This window comes from Pundamilia nyererei, unplaced genomic scaffold (assembly GCF_000239375.1).
Source record: "Pundamilia nyererei isolate P.nyererei 1_Seehausen unplaced genomic scaffold, PunNye1.0 scaffold00235, whole genome shotgun sequence".
Lineage (NCBI taxonomy): Eukaryota > Metazoa > Chordata > Actinopteri > Cichliformes > Cichlidae > Pundamilia > Pundamilia nyererei.
The window spans coordinates 32,778-51,205 of NW_005187636.1; the positions used below are offsets into that span (position 1 = coordinate 32,778).

Sequence of the window (18,428 nt, forward strand, 5' to 3'; positions counted from 1 at the left end):
ATAGGTTTCAACAGAGCAAATAACAAAAGCTTCTACTGTGTGCTTCTTTTTACTCCACTACAAACTCCTTAAAGTATATGTAAAAAGAACAAAGAAAACAAAATGAACATGTCCATAATACAATAATTCATTTACTACTATAAAAGTAAATACTGCCCAGAAAGGGACCTGTGTTGGCGGATATTTGCGCTCTCAGAGTGCTTCTTGTTTAATTGTGTGAAAAAAGTGTGACGCTTAAATTCACCAGAACATAGTGTACGGTAATCGTGTGGTAAATAGCAATGACATCACTTCTCTTTTTATTTATTTATTTATTTAACAACATGCACATGCTACCGGGAAACAATATCCTCAGGATCCTCCAGCACTACTCCCCCCCACCCCCTTTTACTGTTAGAGGGACAATAACCAGGTGAACTCAGGTGTAGATACCAAGTGAGAGACACAGCATAGGTCAAAATGATTTTTGCGAAGAGTAAGGGAAAATGACTAGGGATGGCCAGAAGGCAAGGGAAAGCCAAGTCTGAGTTGGAAGGGGGAAGTGGTTTGAGTGCAGAGATGTAGTGAGTCAGAAGGAGATAAACACTGCAGCCAAAACAGAAAATCTCCAAGTGGTAATTGTTAGCATATATGTGAATAGTTTGGCCACACATTGCAGCAGAGACCATGATGTGGCCACCTGTAAATATAAGTAGTAGTAGTTTGTTTTTGTTTGTTTGTTTCTTGGGGGGGGGGGGTTCTGCCTGTCCTAAATATGGTGTTTGACTTGGACAAACTCAGACACATTAACAGTGCTGGGAGGTAGTCAGATACATATTATATTTGACTGTGTTGACCTTTCCTACTCTTTTTACTATGTTAATACAATAAGAATAAAAGAAAACTGAGGGTTTTTTGTGGTCTCAAATGATAAAAGTCACTGGGATTCAGTAAGGATGCATGCACAGACTGACATACCTTGGAGGAGGTATGGAGCCATATCTGACAATTTGGCCAATTATGAAACAAACATTTCCCCCCTCTGTGTGAAACTGAAAAATAATTCTAGCAGAAAATGACAAAACCTCCATTTCTCAGTATATTTCTTGGTGCTTCATTTTCCTTTCAGTGCTTTCCATCATATTCAACAAAATCTGCCAAGTTTGTGACTTTCTGTTGACTTGTAATTTTCACCGATAGGCATAGCATTAGAGAGGCTAACCTTCATTTTACTGCAATAAAAATCCTTCCCTTCACAACCATTGGGTGGAAGCCAGACTTTAGAAAAGTGCATGGTCATCTAAATATGGGACACTTAGAGAAGGACATCTGGTCACCTTAGCTCTGGCTTCAGTATTCAAGCCAGCGCCGCTGTTAGTTATTTGATCCATATTTCTTTGAGGACAATAAATGTCTTTACAAAATTTCAGTCTAGACCAAAGAAGAGGTTCCTTAGAGCTGCTTGCTTTTGGATAGAAATTCTCTTATTCTGAGCCCCTCTATGACTTCTCATTTACATCATCCCCTAAAATATACTGATAAATATACATTTTCCACTCAAAAAAGTTTGTCAGAACACCCTGAACATTCAGTCAGTGGTCATTAGGAATAACATGATTTGTGCTTTTTAATTGTTTTCACACAATGCTGGGAAGCAACCACATCAGAGTGACATAACAGGTAACAGCACTTCTGCTTTATTTCTCTTCAATCATTCTACTCATTCCCGCTCTCCAAGACGCTTCCCTTACTGCACCATCAGACTCATCAAATCAAGGTTGAATTTCCACACTTGAGTTTACAGCTCATTGTTAAGTACTAAGTGATTATAACCCATCAACTGCTGCAGATGATCAGACAAATTCTGTGGACAATTCAACTATTGTTTAATAAGGGCAAATAAAAGACTCAGAGGTAAATATTAAATTTCCCTAAAGAAAAATGTCTGACGCAGCAAGCTTAAGTTTTTCAGAATATCCGAGACATTCAGCCAGTTCAGTAACGACATCACTTCCTTTTTCTCCTTTTTTACATAGCTCTCGTGCTACTGAAGAGGAGTCTCCTCAGTGTGACAGAATAGCAAACAGTACTTCTGACTTTGTTCCCACTGGCATAGGCTTACTTATTTCCCTCCTAAGAGGTATTCCCATTTCCATAAAATCAAGCTTGTTAAATTAAGAATGAATTGCCACACTTATACTTAAACACTTTACTGCTCTGAGCATTCTGAAATCACAATGCATCAACAGCAGCTACAAAGAGATTATCTGTTTACTTTACTTCAGCTTTATAATAGGACTGCACTGGAGTTTACCCAATGGCTAACTCAGTTTTCACAAAGTAAAAGAGATTAATAAATCATAATATAAGCCCATTTTATGAGTTCTGCATTCAATAAATAAAATCTTAATAGGCTATATCAACTGGAATCATCAGAAGTACTCATTATGCAAAATTATGTTTTTTGAAGCTTGGTGGGATTAATAAGTCACGGGGCTCTGGCACAAAAAATACGCTCCAACTGATCGACTCACCCAACTGTTTGCTTACTGTGGAAGGGGCATGCATTGAATCACAAAGCTTGACTAAAGGAAATGAAATAAAAAAATATGCATCTATTAGAGACCTGAAACTGATGTTTATGTAAAAACAAAAATAAATGATTAAATAGAGAAAAGGATGGTCAGGTGACTGGCTTACTTCCAGAGCTTTTTTTGCAGCTGTGTTGTGTAAAAATAATACTAATAATAATAATAATTATCCTTTTATGTGTCAAGATGATTATGACTGCTTGCGCCTGTGAATCAAGCTCATGGTGAATCAACTGATGATTGTAAGACCGTCACTGCAGACAGTCTTACAATCAATCATCAGTTGTACAATCAGTGTTGTCTGGGTTCAGCTGATGAGCATATTTCTCTTTCTCACTATATTTATAATATAACATAAATGCTATAAGAGTCAAAGCATTTGCCCTTTTGACTGCTCAAACCAAAAATGCAGGTTAGTGATGACTGCTTCCCCTTGCTCTCCATTTAGCACAAAGCCATTTCTTTATTTTTAAGCTAAGGAGTCTCTTATCAAAGAGAGAATACACACTGTTTGGAAAGGGAGTTGGCCAGTAACGTTGCACATAGAGACTCATTACAGAGTTGCAGTATAAAGAAGAACAAGGGGTGTCAAACTCCAGGCCTCGAGGGACGGTGTCCTGCAGGTTTTAGATATCACCCTGGGTCAATACACGTGAATCAAATGATTAGTTTATTACCAGGTCTCTGGAGAACTACAAGACATTTTGAGGAGGTAATTTAGCCATTTAAATCAGCTGTGTTGGATCAAAGACACATCTAAAACCTGCAGGACACCGGCCACTGAGGCCTGGAGTTCGACACCTGTGACTGTTAAACAAATTCACAAACTTGATACTAAGAAAACAAATGCAACTTAACAAGATGTCAAAGTGAAATAGATATCGAGTTTAACTCTCGATTTATCAGCATAAACTTGATGGTCTTAGGGAAAAAATACCACTTCCTTTCTCAAGTGAGTGCTGTGCATTCACAGCCGGACTGAAACTGAAGTATCTGCTCAGAAGGAACAGAGAATCAAAACAGGCCATTTGTATGACTCAACTGAGCAATTGCTCTTCACAGAATAAATTCAGATCCTCCAAGTGAAGACATCCTGTTTTCAAGGATTAAAAAACAATAAGTCTGTGAACTAAGAACATCAAAGTAGCTGGGACCTTCCTGTGAATTCACAAGGTTCCTTTCAGGTAGTCCAGTCTTCCTACACAGTCCATTCATGTGAGGCTAACTGGATGTGAGGTAAATAAAGTGCATAATGTGTAGAACAAAGTACGGTATAATCAAATGAATGTATGACTACATGGTTAAATGTGGCCACTTCATACTACAGTATAAAGCATTCTGGGTAGTCAGAAAGTCTAGAAAAGACTATGAATGTCAGTTCACTCCATTTATGTATTATTTTTAATTTCATGGCAAAATTAATCAATGCCCACGATACCATAGAAGCTAACAGTATAATTCTGTAGTTCACTGGTGGCTTTGTACAAAAAAATAGACAAAGATATAGCTCAGAGTTACAAATGGAAAACATACTGAGCTGCAAGACCCGTTTGTAGAAAACATGATTATATTATTCATCTCTATAGTAGAAAAGAGGAATACAAAGGTTACCTAGTCATAGTTTTAAAGTAATTTCCAATACTAGCTTCATAATACTTTTACACTAGACTAATATTTCATCTGCTGGCAGAGTGGTTTAGTTTTACTGCATAAAACACTGTCAGCTATGAATATTTAAAATTCAGTTTCACTGCGTTCCTAAACAGCACTAAAAGTAAATATTTATGTAAAACCATAAATAAGAATTTGGGGTTAATTAAGGGTGATTTGGACAGATTTTAACGTCCTGCTATTACAACACAAAACAAAAATATATAAATGTATTAAAGAGGATGACTTATTTGAAGGAAGTCAAGTGAATTTTGATGACACCTGACGATTGCATTCAGTCGATGATTTCTTGAAAGGGAAAAAAGTTGTTTGTGTACCGACTATAGTTTCCCTTAAAAAATAAATAAACTGAATTACCGAGCACTGTTGATGAAAATATTACTGATTAAAAATTATATATTGGAAATACTTTACATATTGTTAGAATTAATATTTGAAGCCTTAGTATCAGAGCTAGCCTTCTTGCCTAGTAAACAAAAATCATTGGTTATAATTTAGGTCTTTTATCTTAAAATCTGTGAATTTTAGAAATGATATAATTTTTTATAATCTTTGGCTGCCATACATGAATTGTCTATTAAATATTATTCCCACACATACTAAATTATGATTTCTACAGGCATCCAAATCTACCGTCAAAGACCAAACATCCAAATATCTTAGGGACTTCCATCAATCATGCTGCAGTAACTTTAGCTACATTCCCAAGATTCCACATTAATAAAGCCAGGAAACCTTCCATTTTTTTCCTATTTCTTTTTGTTTAATTTGTTTTACAATTCATATTAAATGTACTTTTCCCCCCTTTTTTTCAATATTTTGACAACCTGTGAGGAGGGAATTTTTTTATTAAACACGATGAACTGAGATGGAATTACCCTCATCTATTTGATGTGAAAAGGTCATATCATGTCCTCCTGAGAACTGAGGAAATCTTTGGGTTTAACTCTTTTGTCCACTACAGAGGACATAATGAATAGACTGGGTCTCAGAAGGACATGATCATATCATATTCTGAACGTGTAACCTAAGCCAAAAACTTTTTTGGAAACATCTGGGTGGTTTGAACAGCAGATATTTATCATTGGCTTACACTAGGTTAAGTACTTTTTTGTACAGTTCCGTTCATACTTAGTTTATAGTTTTTTGGTCATAGTTCATGTAATCATATTTTTATCATGATGAATTTGACCTCAACTTTCATTTCTTTACTGTAAAAACAACGCTCTTACCAACAGATGTGTGACTAGGTATTTGTCATGTCATGGCTTCCATCCTCACTTTAGAAAGACCCACTGTTATCATATGTGTCCTGTCCAACCCAGAATGGGGGAAAGATTATTACCTTATAAAACCACCTGAGAAATGGCCAATCAACATGCTAATAACTGAAGTTGCAATGGGCATGATGCACTATTTCAAAAATACATAAATAAAATCAAACGAATAATAAAAGAAGGCTACTTCTTACACATTTTCTGATATGCACTAGAAATTGAATTATATTCTTGTTGTTGTTTTAGAGGTTGTTTGGTGTTCCTTTTAAGATGCAGTGGGTCACATCGACATGGTCTTTTGGCTCGTATTTTGCCTGTATATTGTTTATTTGATAAATGAGAGAAGGTACTTTTGGCTGCTTTCTTGGCCCAGAAGCTAGCTTGTGACCCCCTGGGGATTTCTAGCAAATGTGTTATTCACTACACCAGCAAGTGTTATTATTTTATTGTAACGTTGGTCCAATATGGCTGTAGTTAGCATGAATCCTGAAAAGAGGGTTAGAATATCTCATCTGACAACATTCAACCAGTTCATGAACCTTTTGTTGTTGATCTGGTGTCGGCACATATGAAGACCCACTGATATAGAGTCTGTTGAATACTTTTCTATTGCACGGGTGATAATTACTTGGTTTGGATGATCTAATATCATGTTCCTAAGATAGAGATGATGATAAGAAGAAAATTTACTGGTTTCATCATGTTCACTATAATCACTTATGTAATATATTTGATTAAAACTAGCTTGTGTCATTTTCCTCTGCTTTTCAAAGTCAACTTCCTCTTTGATCCTTAACCACTACAACATGCCATGTCACACTGATGAGAACATTATAGTGACTCTAGTGGCTTAACAAAAACATTCCACTATCAATCATCGGACAAGAAAACCAAACCTAGTATTACTGTGCTTTTCAATCTTATGTTCCCTAAATTCACCCCATTTGGTGATTGTTAGTGTGAGAGTTATTGTTAATCTGCAGAGGATATTGTGCTGAATATTTAGATTAGTGCATATAAACTCACTACATACTTTATTAGTACACCTTGCTAGTACTGAGTCAGAGCCCCTTTTGCCTTCAGAGCTGCCGTCTTTGTGACTGAGATTCAAAAAGTTCCTGGAAACAAACACACAAGACAAGAAGGTCAAACTGAACACAAGGCACAATAAAACATGACTATCAAAATTAAACAGGAAAATGGATACAGGGATCTTAACTATATACAGGGAACACAAGGGAGGCAGGATAAACTACAAGAAGGAATACAACACTAACAAACTGCTACCACGGGGGGAAAAAACAAGATGGCAAATCAAACTGCACGAGTATATAATTCACAAACTCAACTTACAAAAGAGAAAACAAATGCTCTCCGATAATAGGCAATAAAAGGCATAATAATAATTCAGAATAATTATAGGAAGGCAAACTTAAGAAACCAACTGAAGATATTTAATAACAAAAAGAATGTGAAAGCTCAAAAACCACAAAACTGTGTAAGATGACAAAGTGGTTATTTGAGTCACTGTTACCTTCCTCTCAGCTTAAAGGAGCCTGACCGCTATCCTATAACTTCTGGCATCAAGAAGGAATTTACCCACAGAGCTGCTGCTCACTGGATACTTTCTGTTTTTCAGACCATTCTCTGTAAACCCTTGAGATGATTGTGTGTGATAATTCCAGTAGATCAGCAGCTCTGGAAATACACAAGCCTGTTTGGCACCACATCAAAGTCTGTTACCTTACCTTTTTTCTCAATTTTGGCGCTCTGGTCGTCTTGACCATTTCTACATGCTCAAATAACGCCGTTGCTGCCGTGATTCTTAATTACATTGATGTGTTAAGAAGCAGTGGAACAGTTGTACCTAATGAAGTGCCCGGCGAGTAAGTGTATAAAGGTTTTTTTTGTTTTGTTTGTTTGTTTTTTGTCCATGTGCGTTCCTGAAAGATGATCTGAAAGCTTCTGCATGCCTGCAGCCACCCTGATATCTAGGTAGTTATATGGGAATTAACAGTAGCACTAAACTGTGGCCAACACATTTACTGGGGCATCTCGGGAATTTCTTGGACAGCTGATCTTTAGTGTACCTCTCACAGTTTTCCCCTTTCACCTGTTTACCTGCCGTTGTTAAAGACAGGCTGGAGTTTTGACAGAGGAACCAGTCCGGCTCAAGCGAAGGCGGGGTTAAGAAGACAAAACAAGGAATTTCCTGGTGAGCTACGACAACACAGGAAGGTAAAGTTTTCTCCGGTGAAATGTAGCGCTTTAAATCTAGAAATACCACACGAGCTAGATTTGTTACTCACCGCACGACGGAATCGGTTTACATCCTCAGTGCTTACGTGTCGTGTGAAACGATTAATTGTAATTAAAGTACATTTAAACTGGTGTTAGCTTGTCAACCTGTAGGTAGCGGCTGTTAGCTAGCCCGCGAACGTCATGTGACTTGTATTTAGTTAAATAATATACTCGAAAAGTCTGAGCATTTTCTGAAAGGTTGTCTGTGTTGTTCTTGTGGTATATTTAACACTGTTCGAGTCTAAGAAGTCTGAAAATTGCGGTGAGACGACTGAATGTTGGCCCACTGATGTTGGGGACGGCTAAAAGAGGAAGCGTGTGTTTTGGTAACCAGAAGAACTCAGTCGGGTGGAGTCATTTTTCCCCTAACCTCAACATGCTAGTTATGTTGACCACATCTAGCATGATTAAGGCTTTGGTGCATGTGCTTTGTTGCATCTACTTTGAGAGGAAGCGTGTATTTTGGCAGCGAAACAAAATCCATAATAAGTCATTTTTCCCCCCAGCACTTTTTCCCGAAGCCTCATCATGCTGCTTACGTTGACCACATCTAGCATGATAAGCCTTTGGTGCATCTACTTGAGAGGAAGCGTGTATTTTGGCCACCAAAACAAAATTCGTATTAAGTGTTTTTTTTCCCCCAGCGCTTTTTCCCAAACCCTCATCATGTTAGTTGAGGCTTTGGGGATTGTGTGCATTTGAAACTGTCATGCCTGCATGACTTTGAGTCATCTGCACCAACAAAGTGCTGTGTTTGCAATGTGACATATACTCTGAACTTCTTTAATTTAAATTTTAAATGCCCCTGCAGAGCATGTTTAAAAAAAAAAAAAAAAAAAGATTAACGCGAAAGTTGCACAAGAAAGCCCACTCTGGAAACTAACTGGAAGTTAACGAGATTATAAACAAAAGGCAAATTGATACACTTGACTGAAATGTCAAAGTAGGGTTATTCCATCTCAAATCGTCACTTTTTTGTAATATTTCTTTGTTAAATCAGCTCCGATTTGAGATTGAGATCTAAGGCAGTGTTTGAACATGGATATATAAAAAATAAGACAAAGGTTTGAAATGCTCACTCGCCTCTGTTACCTTGAATTAAGATCTCTGATTTGATAAAATACATTTAAATATCAAGTAGTCCTGCAAAGTCTTACATGAATCAAAAATCACTTTGCAAAAATTAACTAGTGAGAACCTCTGAATGGTATGCAGTTGAATTTCGCAATAATGCAAAATAAAACCCTTTAGCATAAAAAAGGTCACAGAAATGAAGACAATGCTATTTTCATTCAACTGTCATTGTGGATTGAGCAGTTTTATTAGAATTCTTGCAGCACTTATTCTTGTACAAAAAATTACAATCAGTAATTACATTCAGTTTGATGGTAAAAGAGGCTAGTGAACATTTTTTTACTTCTATCTTTAAAATTTTTGAGAGATTCATGTTCAAACATTGCTCAGGTTTGAAAGTCTGAATATGCTAGAAGCATGTTAACGAGCCATTTAGCTGGCTTTGTAGAAGAAGGAAAGTTTTGGGGGGTTTGTTTTTTTTCCTACCAGAAAACATTGTATAGCAGGTTATTAATAATTTGTCACATCTGAACTTGAATTTGAGCCAGACATCGGCCATGTTGGCTGATACTACAGGTCAGTGGAGAACAGTTTTAACTGTTAGGAAGGCAACAATAACTTAAAAAACAAGTTACTACATCCAGAAAAGCACCTCTGAATCCACAACACGCAGGAAAACAGACAAAGACACGCTGTGGAAGAGAGCAGGGGATTAATAATAACGAATAATTAAACACAGAGAGGTGTTGCTGGTGTTTTGGTGTGGGGGTGTTTTCATGCCACATTTCGGTTGATTTGTGCCAACTGATATGGTGGCTCTGAAAGGTCAGATGCACTGCAACCTAAAAAACACCAGTGAATAGCAAAATGCTGCAAAAGCACACAAAAACACAAAGGTTGAATAAAGCACAACAGAAATTGAAATAAAAAAAAATCCAACTTGTAAAACACAAGTGTTTTGGGGAAGACAAAATGACAGAACAATTGCGAGATTGAATTCCAGTGCTTTTTCTGTGCTTGCGTAGAATTTCTCTATTTGCTGATCTTTTATTATGTTGTGTTGCATTCGACCTCTCAGGGTCGCTGTAACAGAGCATCATTTAAATGACATAAGCAAAAGAGAATGTACCCCTCCTCTGATAGCTGCTACCAGAAAAGCTGAAAAGAATCTCCAACTGTTTTTTTTTGTTGTTTGTTTTGTTTTTTGAACACGACAAAGTTCAAATGGCCTCCAGAGTCACCAGATCTCAATGCAAACACCAGCTTTGGGATGTGGTAAAAAATGGAGATTAACATCATGGATATGCACCTGACAAATCTGCAGCAACTGCAGGAAGCATCACGTCGGTATGAACTCAGGTCTTTGAGGAATATTTTCTAGCACCATGCTGAAATTAAGCCACAAAGAATTAAGGCAGTTCTGAAGGTGAAAGGGGTCCAACCAGTATTAGAAAGGTGTGCCTAATAAAGTGAATGGTACATGAATAAAGTGAAACCAAGTGAAGGGTTTTTGTATGTGAATAGTTCATATAATGTGAGCATTTTCAGGACTTTTTACAGCTTAAACAAAGAGGAACATTTGGATGATGATGAATGTGTAATTTGTTTGTAGTGGTCTATCTTGTTTCAGATCAGATTGGGCTGTATAGGGGCCATAAACCACCTCTTGAAATTTAGACTTCAAGAAAGAGGGACTTCCCCCAATTAAATGCCTCCCACAGGGGGGATTTCTACACTTTGGTGGGTTATAGCCAGTTCTAGATATAATACAACCTGAAAAAGACTGATTTCAGAGGTTTCAACAGATAACCGATAACCTGAAGCTTGTGGATTTGAGTCATTGTTGAGATATTGGCTTCTCTGAGATGACCGAAAATTTTTTTTACCAGTGCTACTGTAAGTGAGCTAGCTTACTTCCAGTAAAAGGAAATAATTAATGAGTGTCCACTAAAACAAAATAATTTCACAGAGCATCTCTTCAAAGGCAGGGAGAAAAAAAGTGTTAATAAGATAAGTAGATAAGCTTCTTTACACATTATTAGGCTGTTCTTGTTCTTCGATGCCATAAGTAACTTCTAATTGAAAAGTTTATACTTGTTACCTGTATGTGACCACAGTTAGGGCTGTGCAATATGACCAAAATCTCATATCCCGATATAAGAATTCTATCGTCCGATAACGATATAAATCACAAAAATGTAACATTTTCTGTAAATTCTGTGAATCTCGGACAGCTCGACTTGCGTGAAGTGTTTCCAGCTGCGCGTCATGTACCTGGAGACGAGTGTTTTTACAGATGCATGAAACTATACATTTTTAGACATAAGTTGTAACGGCAGCCGTTTTCTTTGTGAGTATTTATTACACAGCGTGCTGCGGGGAAAAGCCTGTTCTAACGTTTGAGTCTAAGGTTTATTTTTTAGCACCTGTCGGCTCTTTTTTACTTCTCATCCGTAAATAATCTGCTCTTTCACGTGATTCCGTTTATTTTGAAAAGTCTCAACAGGATCTTGAGCTTTATTGTGAAAGGTTTATGTGGTACATAAACACGCGGACACGCGATGGTGTTACCGTCGTTGTTGCTAACCACAAGGCATAAAAACAGGCGCTTGTCCGTCTGTAGTGTGGTTATATTAAATATAAGAGAAAGAGAGAACTTTAAGAAATTAATATAGCCACTACAGGGACCATCAAAACGGTGAAAAAATATTGCCGTAAACAGTTTATTTTGCGACACCATGAAACAAAGGATAGCGTAAAATGAAACAGACGTTTTTATATCATCATCCGATATCGTTATATCGAACAGCCCTACTTGTTACCTGTATGAAGTTGACTGGGCTTAATATTATTAGATTCAATTAATTGTGTGGGGGATTTTCCCACGTTATAAGTGCTATATTTGCAAGATTACGTCACATACAGTTTGCACAGTCCTGCACTGATGAACTAAAATTAGTTTGATAGCCCTGCTTCTTTTTATATGAATGAAATGAGTAGCTAACATGACAGAAAACATTTCCATGAAAAAATATGGACCCACTCCTTACCTCCTCAAAATCAGCAAAATATCTTTCTAAAATAATCTAAGCATATTATGAAAGCATTTAAAACAGTCACAGACCCTTGGAGGTCATAGAGGACATAGTGGGAGGGTAAACATTTTGTACTTTTAATTGGTGTGTAATTTTATCTCTTATATTGAAGAAGTTCTAAAATATACAAAAATAATTTGAATTAAAATAAGGATTTCATCTCTCTCCCTACTTAGCATACTTCATGCTGCTGTAACTTGGAAAATGTTGATAGTATGAAAGTAACATTTTGCACGAAATGTACAAAAGTGATTGTACAAAATGAAGAAAAAAAAACAGCTGATTCTGACAGGTCACATGGGATTGTTGTTGTTTTTTTTTCATGGAATGGCCCAGAATAAATTAAAAGTATTATTCACTGATTTAACTTCCTTTTAGCTGCAGAGCAGATCAAGATCTTGACGTTATTGTTCTCTATATGAAAGGTACAGCAAGCAAAACTCAGGAACAAACAATGTACTGAGCTTGCGTGCAAAGGTTGTAGTCACTGCTGTAATGTAAAGCTTTTTGAAGCTTTTGTTGCATAAACAGATACCTTTGTTGCTAATAGGCATGTTGATGTGAAGATAAGATTTACATTAGGTATCCCAAATATCTGGAAATTCCTGTGTTACACAAGCCAAACCATTAAACAAAATCTATAATAAAATAGCATAAATAAAGTAGACTAGCTGAAAAAAATAAATACAATATGATGAGCTCAAAAATATAAAAATGACCTAAGAGAAAAAAGTTCTGTAAAATATAATAAAGGAGATAAATGAATGAAAATTTAAATAAAATAATAAAACGCAACGTAAAAAGATGATTCGCAATACAGCAACAAAACAAAAAGCAACTGAAATTAGCCACTGTTATAAAATTACTACTGTTTAAATTGTCCAAGTTTCTGCTTGCTTACGTCTCGAAGCTGGAACTCTGTGGGGTCAAATGTTTACATTTGAGTGCTTCTGAAGCATGTGGGTTTTTGTTTGGGTTTTTTTCCATTTACATTTTCTTTCCTTTTCTAGATGAATGTGGGCGTCGCTCACAGCGAGGTAAACCCCAACACTCGGGTGATGAACAGCAGAGGGATATGGCTTACCTATCTGCTGCTCACTGTCGTCTTACACATCGTCCTGCTCAGCATCCCTTTCTTCACTGTCCCGCTGGTCTGGACACTAACTAACGTCATCCACAATCTGGTCAGTAAAGCCTAAACAGCTGTGCTGTGTAGAAATGAACATTTTCATGCAGTTCATCAGTTCATTTTTCTTTTTTTCATGAGCCTAGTTTCAGTTTTTATTTCAGTTAACTAAAATCTTTTTCCACACTTAGTTTCAGTTTTTACCTTTCAGCCGTAAAAGGTTGATGGGCTTCCGGATGGGCAGGCAGCGTGGACACGAGAGCTTCAAATTGATGGTGTAGCTACTAAAAATCTCTGACAAGTTCAGATCTCAGGGACCTCAACCTACAGGTCAGAGGTCAAGTTTTCTGAGAGTCTTCTGAACATGATGGTCGTGTCCAAATTCATGGGCTGCATCCTCCTGAGGACTCGCCCTTCGCAGTCTACGTGGGCGAGGTCGTCAGAAGGTTGGGTAGGCCGGAAGTAAACGGCTGTGAAATTGGACGGTCTAGCCTTCAGATTTGTGTCGCCGCTGTCTCGGTGGAGTTTAATAAACTCAGCCGTCTGCTCCTTGCTATCTAAAATATAACAGGACACTGGTGTAAATTCTCGACTATCTCACACTTCTGTTTAATCAGTTTTTGGTTTGACGTTTATTCAGCTGTGTGAAAACCAAGGAGGAACCCACCCGGGGGATTAATAAAGTTTTATTTTATGTAACCTAATAACTTTAATCTCAGCCAAACCGATTTACTCACGAACAAATAAAACACTGAAAAAAGCCAAACAAGAACATTTTTAGGTTATCTAAGTGACTTATATATTACGTTTAACCTGAGTAGCGAAAGACCGCGATAATCTGAAAAATGATCTGCCGGGAGTTTGCTGCTCTCGGCGGCTCTAGTGACCCTCGAGCTCCCGGCTAGCTATCGAGCTGGTGGATAACAGACGTCTCCGAAAACGTCAGAGCACTTTTGCAAATATGCGATGTCTTGATAAACCGAGCAGATATTTGAAGTTTACAGACCCACATTCTCGCCTGAAAATATGTTAAACATTTATTTTGTGACCTAGAGTAATAAGAGTAATATTAAAAACTTAGTAGCCGCCATTGTTTTATAACTGGAATTGGCTGGGCCGCGCTATGAATTCTGGGATATGATGGGCCACGAAGGATACACCTGACCCATCCTTTAAATTCAGGGAAAAGGAGGACGCATTTGTCGGTTGCATTCGGAGGAGTGTACGACTTTGGACAGCCTTCGTCGCGTCGCTGTGATGTAATCGGCCTACAAATGCAGCCCATGAATTTGGACACGACTGATAACTGTGGGACAAGTCGACATAGGATTTTTAAATTGATACAATAGTTGTGTACTAGGAGTCTGAGTGTTATCACTGGCAGTTGCTAGTATTTGTAGTCTAGCAGGTGACAGGTATAGATACAGATAATATCAGAATCTAATCTGATTAATTCATAATTTAGCTTCTATATTTTGTGAGATCATAAAAACATCACAGTATTAAACAATGCTATTACACTAAACTGACAAATAGATGACAGTAAAACCTTTTGGTATATGACGTCGAAGACAGTGGACACTTGCATATTTAATCAGCTTTTCTTCAGTTTTATCATGACTTGTGCTGACATGTTTTTGTGTGGCACCCCCGCCTAACAATATTGCGTGATCCTGGGATGTTATTCCATTTTACATGCTGAAAGGTGGCATTGTCTGTTTTACTGCGTATGTGTCGTAAAATATCGGTTTATCTGTTTTCAGGTGAAAAGAAACTGAAATTGTGGTCACGCTTTCATTTGCATTTAATCTGCAGATCAGCACACAGCACTACTTTCCTTAACACCTCCCTCCCCCAATATCAGTAAAGTGTGCTGGTGTCCAGAGTTAATGAGAAAAGTACAACTTTGTGAAGTACCATGATCTTGGTTGTTCATAACAGTGCTAAACAGTTTATCAGAAGTCGTCTGCTTCAGAGATAAAATTTTTTTGATTTTGATATGCTAAATTCAAATCATGTACAGTTGTTATTTATTTTTTAAATTTTCACCAATTTGCTGCTTAGATGAGTTTTACTTATAAATTGTAAGCTTATGTCTTCTCATCTGTTTATAGTTTTATATATTAATACAGTTATGTCCATAATTTGTTGAGTTAAGACTCAGTTTTTGTAGTTTTCTCTGTACACCATCACAGTGGATTTGAACTCAAACAGTGATTGAAGTGCAGACTTTCTGGGGTTCCAGAAAACTGCATTAACTGTTTAGGAATTGCTGCAATTTTTATACATAGTTTGTGGATGTTTCCGCAACAAAAACTAATTATTTATCGCTGTAAAGCCCGAACCATTAAGTACTTGCCAGAATATTCAATCGTTTTGAAACTGGAGTCTTTATTGATTCTTCTGAGAATTTAAAAAAAAAAGCTGAATAAAAATGTGCATTATGAGTTTTAATTTGGATATTTTTTTACTACACCTGGCATTTTCCGATCCCTGTAGGATTATCCATCACACTGATGATGTGTGATGGATAAAGAGATACGAAAGAATTCAAATGTGATGCACTCTGCATTACAGGGTTAAGAGTGAAGGGGATCAATAAAAGAAAGTATTTACTTAGTACTAAGTTTACATGCATTTCGCTGGTACAATTTCCATTATTTACAGTACTTTATACAGCATATTGTGAAAGAAAACTAAAAAAATTACATGTGAGATATTTTATATCTACCGTAATATTTTAATATGCTTTAAGAAAACATGTAACTTTACTGTGTGGCATTAGATTTCCTGCTACTAGAAAGGTCAAATCTAAGGTCAGAGTGGAAGTTGAAGGGTCAAATTTCAATGTCACATTTGAAATCTGTATAAGAGCCCAACTTCATCAACTTTAGATAAATAGTTTAGGAATAATGACGATTTGGTCTAAGAGGCAAGCTGGTAACATGTCATTTAAAACTGGAGCCAACCAATGTACAGCATCATTTTCAGTTCCAGTGACTAAAAATTAGCAAACATTGGCAATTGTTTCAGAATCATTTTGGCTTTACATCAGTATGATTGAAAATCTAAAAACCAGCTGAATTGCTGCTGTTGTTGAAAGTGTATTAGTTGTTGTTTTAATATCTCAGGGAAGTGCTGTTCTTTAAAAAACAAAACCAAAAAAACCACCAGTTTTGCAGTGCACATCAGACAAAATGTATGTTGTTTTTCTTTTCCCACGGTTTATACCTTCAGTGTGGTTTGCACCTGGGGGAGGTAATTTTGCTCTCCACAATACTGCTCTTACATGTCAGAGCTGGGAAAATTTGTTGGGTCACTTCCAGTGTTAATGAAAACATCAGCTCTCCGGGCAGTGACTGAAATGTCTCCTTGATTCGTCGTTGCACTTGAACTTGCATGGAGTATTACTTCTTCTTCCCCCTGATAATGTTTGTGGATGACTGTTGTTATGTCTCCTCTGCAGGTGATGTACCTGTTTCTGCACACAGTGAAGGGCACTCCCTTTGAAACACCAGACCAAGGCAAAGCCCGTCTGCTCACACACTGGGAACAGATGGATTACGGCGTCCAGTTCACATCTTCACGCAAATTTCTTACCATCTCACCAATTGTTCTGTAAGTACATACACTGTTCACAACAGAACGTCACAGATAGCTTACAGTTTCACTTTCATTAGGATGAGTAATTTAACATGTAAAGGTTGCATAACTGCTGTATGTTATTTGACAACAATTTAGGCTTTTAACCGCTTTTTAAAGGATTTGTTAACAGTGATCAGCCGACAGAAACAGAAATATCAGCCCAAATAGCGACTGGCTACCCCAAGAATTACCCGTTGCCCTTATCAGTGGATAGAAAGTTAAACTTTGCTATGTTCTTTAGCCAACATGAGTCCTACATGTGTTTGTGTAAAGTAATTCAATTAAAAAGTAGTCTGCTTTTATAATAAATAAAAGATTTGGCAGTTTAATAGTTCTCCAAAGAGTAAAAGTAAAAAAGTACACCAGTTTCAATATAATTTTGACTGCAGCTGAGCAAATTAGTAAGCCAGCAGGGATGGTAGTGAAAGCAAGTGAAAGCAAACAAATCTGTCAACTCACTGTTAAATCCCCTGTTTTATTCTGTGACTGTTTGTTTGGTTTTTTTTGTTTTTGTTTTTTTTTCCTTTTGGATTTCAAAACCATAGTTAGGGACGCTCGGGAAAAGCAATTTGCATGTATTCATTCATGCTAACCACCGCTACTGAGGTTCAGTGAAACTAAGAGGAAAAGGTCTGAGGTGATAGACGTAGGCCGGTGATTCCCAAAGTGTGGGCTGTGAAGGCATGGACGATGGGGCATGAGAGGTCATTTATAATAAATGCAGTTTTTTTTTAAACATATATATTAAATATATATATATATATTATATGATTTTTATAGTAGAGGTTAAACTTGTATGATCCCCTTTTATAGGTTGAATCCAATGATAATTCTTTTGGCTTTGGTTCCAGAAGTTTGTTAGAATTTTTTTCTTTTTGTTTTTAGATTTGTAATTTTGTTTAAAATTGTTGTGATGAATATGAGTTTCTGGGATTGAGGTTGGCCAAAAACTGAAAAGCTAAAGCCAAATATTCTCAGCCTGAACTTTCTGTGTGTCATGTACTTTTGTTTTATCATGTATTTGTGTGTGTGTTATAATCCTGAAGAATTCATGTTGATGCTGATGCTTTCTTTCTCTCACTCTCTTTCTTTACAGATATATTCTTGCAAGTTTCTACACAAAATACGATCCTACGCATTTCCTCATCAACACGTGCTCGCTCCTTAGCGTCCTCCTCCCAAAGCTGCCTCAGTTTCATGGAGTACGGATATTTGGGATCAACAAGTACTGACAGAACACTGGATTTTAAACTTCAACACTGGACTGTTTCAATTTTAGAGGCTGCAAAAGAAGAAAATCTGTTTAAATGGTCTGAACATGTACACATTGTTTGGAGTATTACATGAAAGTTGCTTGCAGCCTGGTGAAAGTAAATGCACTGCTGCTGTTTAATCAAAGTAAACGATGACATTCCCGATGTAAAGGCCAGACATGTTTGCTCTTGTCTTGGAGAAAGAGCATATTTATAACTGCACTGCTTTCACGTGTAGCTTTTCTACAGATGTTGGTTGTCATGAATGTAAATGAATATTTTTGATTCATGTTGCAAATGGCACTTGAAAGTTTTCTTTTTCTTAATTTACTATGAAGGATTAACATGCAGCATGCATTTACATGCCCATAATAATAATAAACATTTTGCCATGATAAACATAATCATGTACTGTT

The 18,428-nt window shown here is 36.9% G+C and overlaps 1 protein-coding gene across 1 annotated transcript; it reads left to right on the plus strand.

Moving 5' to 3' along the window:
- Positions 1–7,582: 7,582 nt before the first annotated feature.
- On the plus strand, positions 7,583–18,428 carry ormdl2 (ORMDL sphingolipid biosynthesis regulator 2). Its single transcript, XM_005748980.1, has 4 exons — positions 7,583–7,756; positions 12,999–13,172; positions 16,581–16,732; positions 17,856–18,428. Exons 2-4 carry the CDS (start codon positions 12,999–13,001, stop codon positions 17,989–17,991), a joined length of 462 nt encoding a protein of 153 aa, XP_005749037.1. The 5' UTR covers positions 7,583–7,756; the 3' UTR covers positions 17,992–18,428.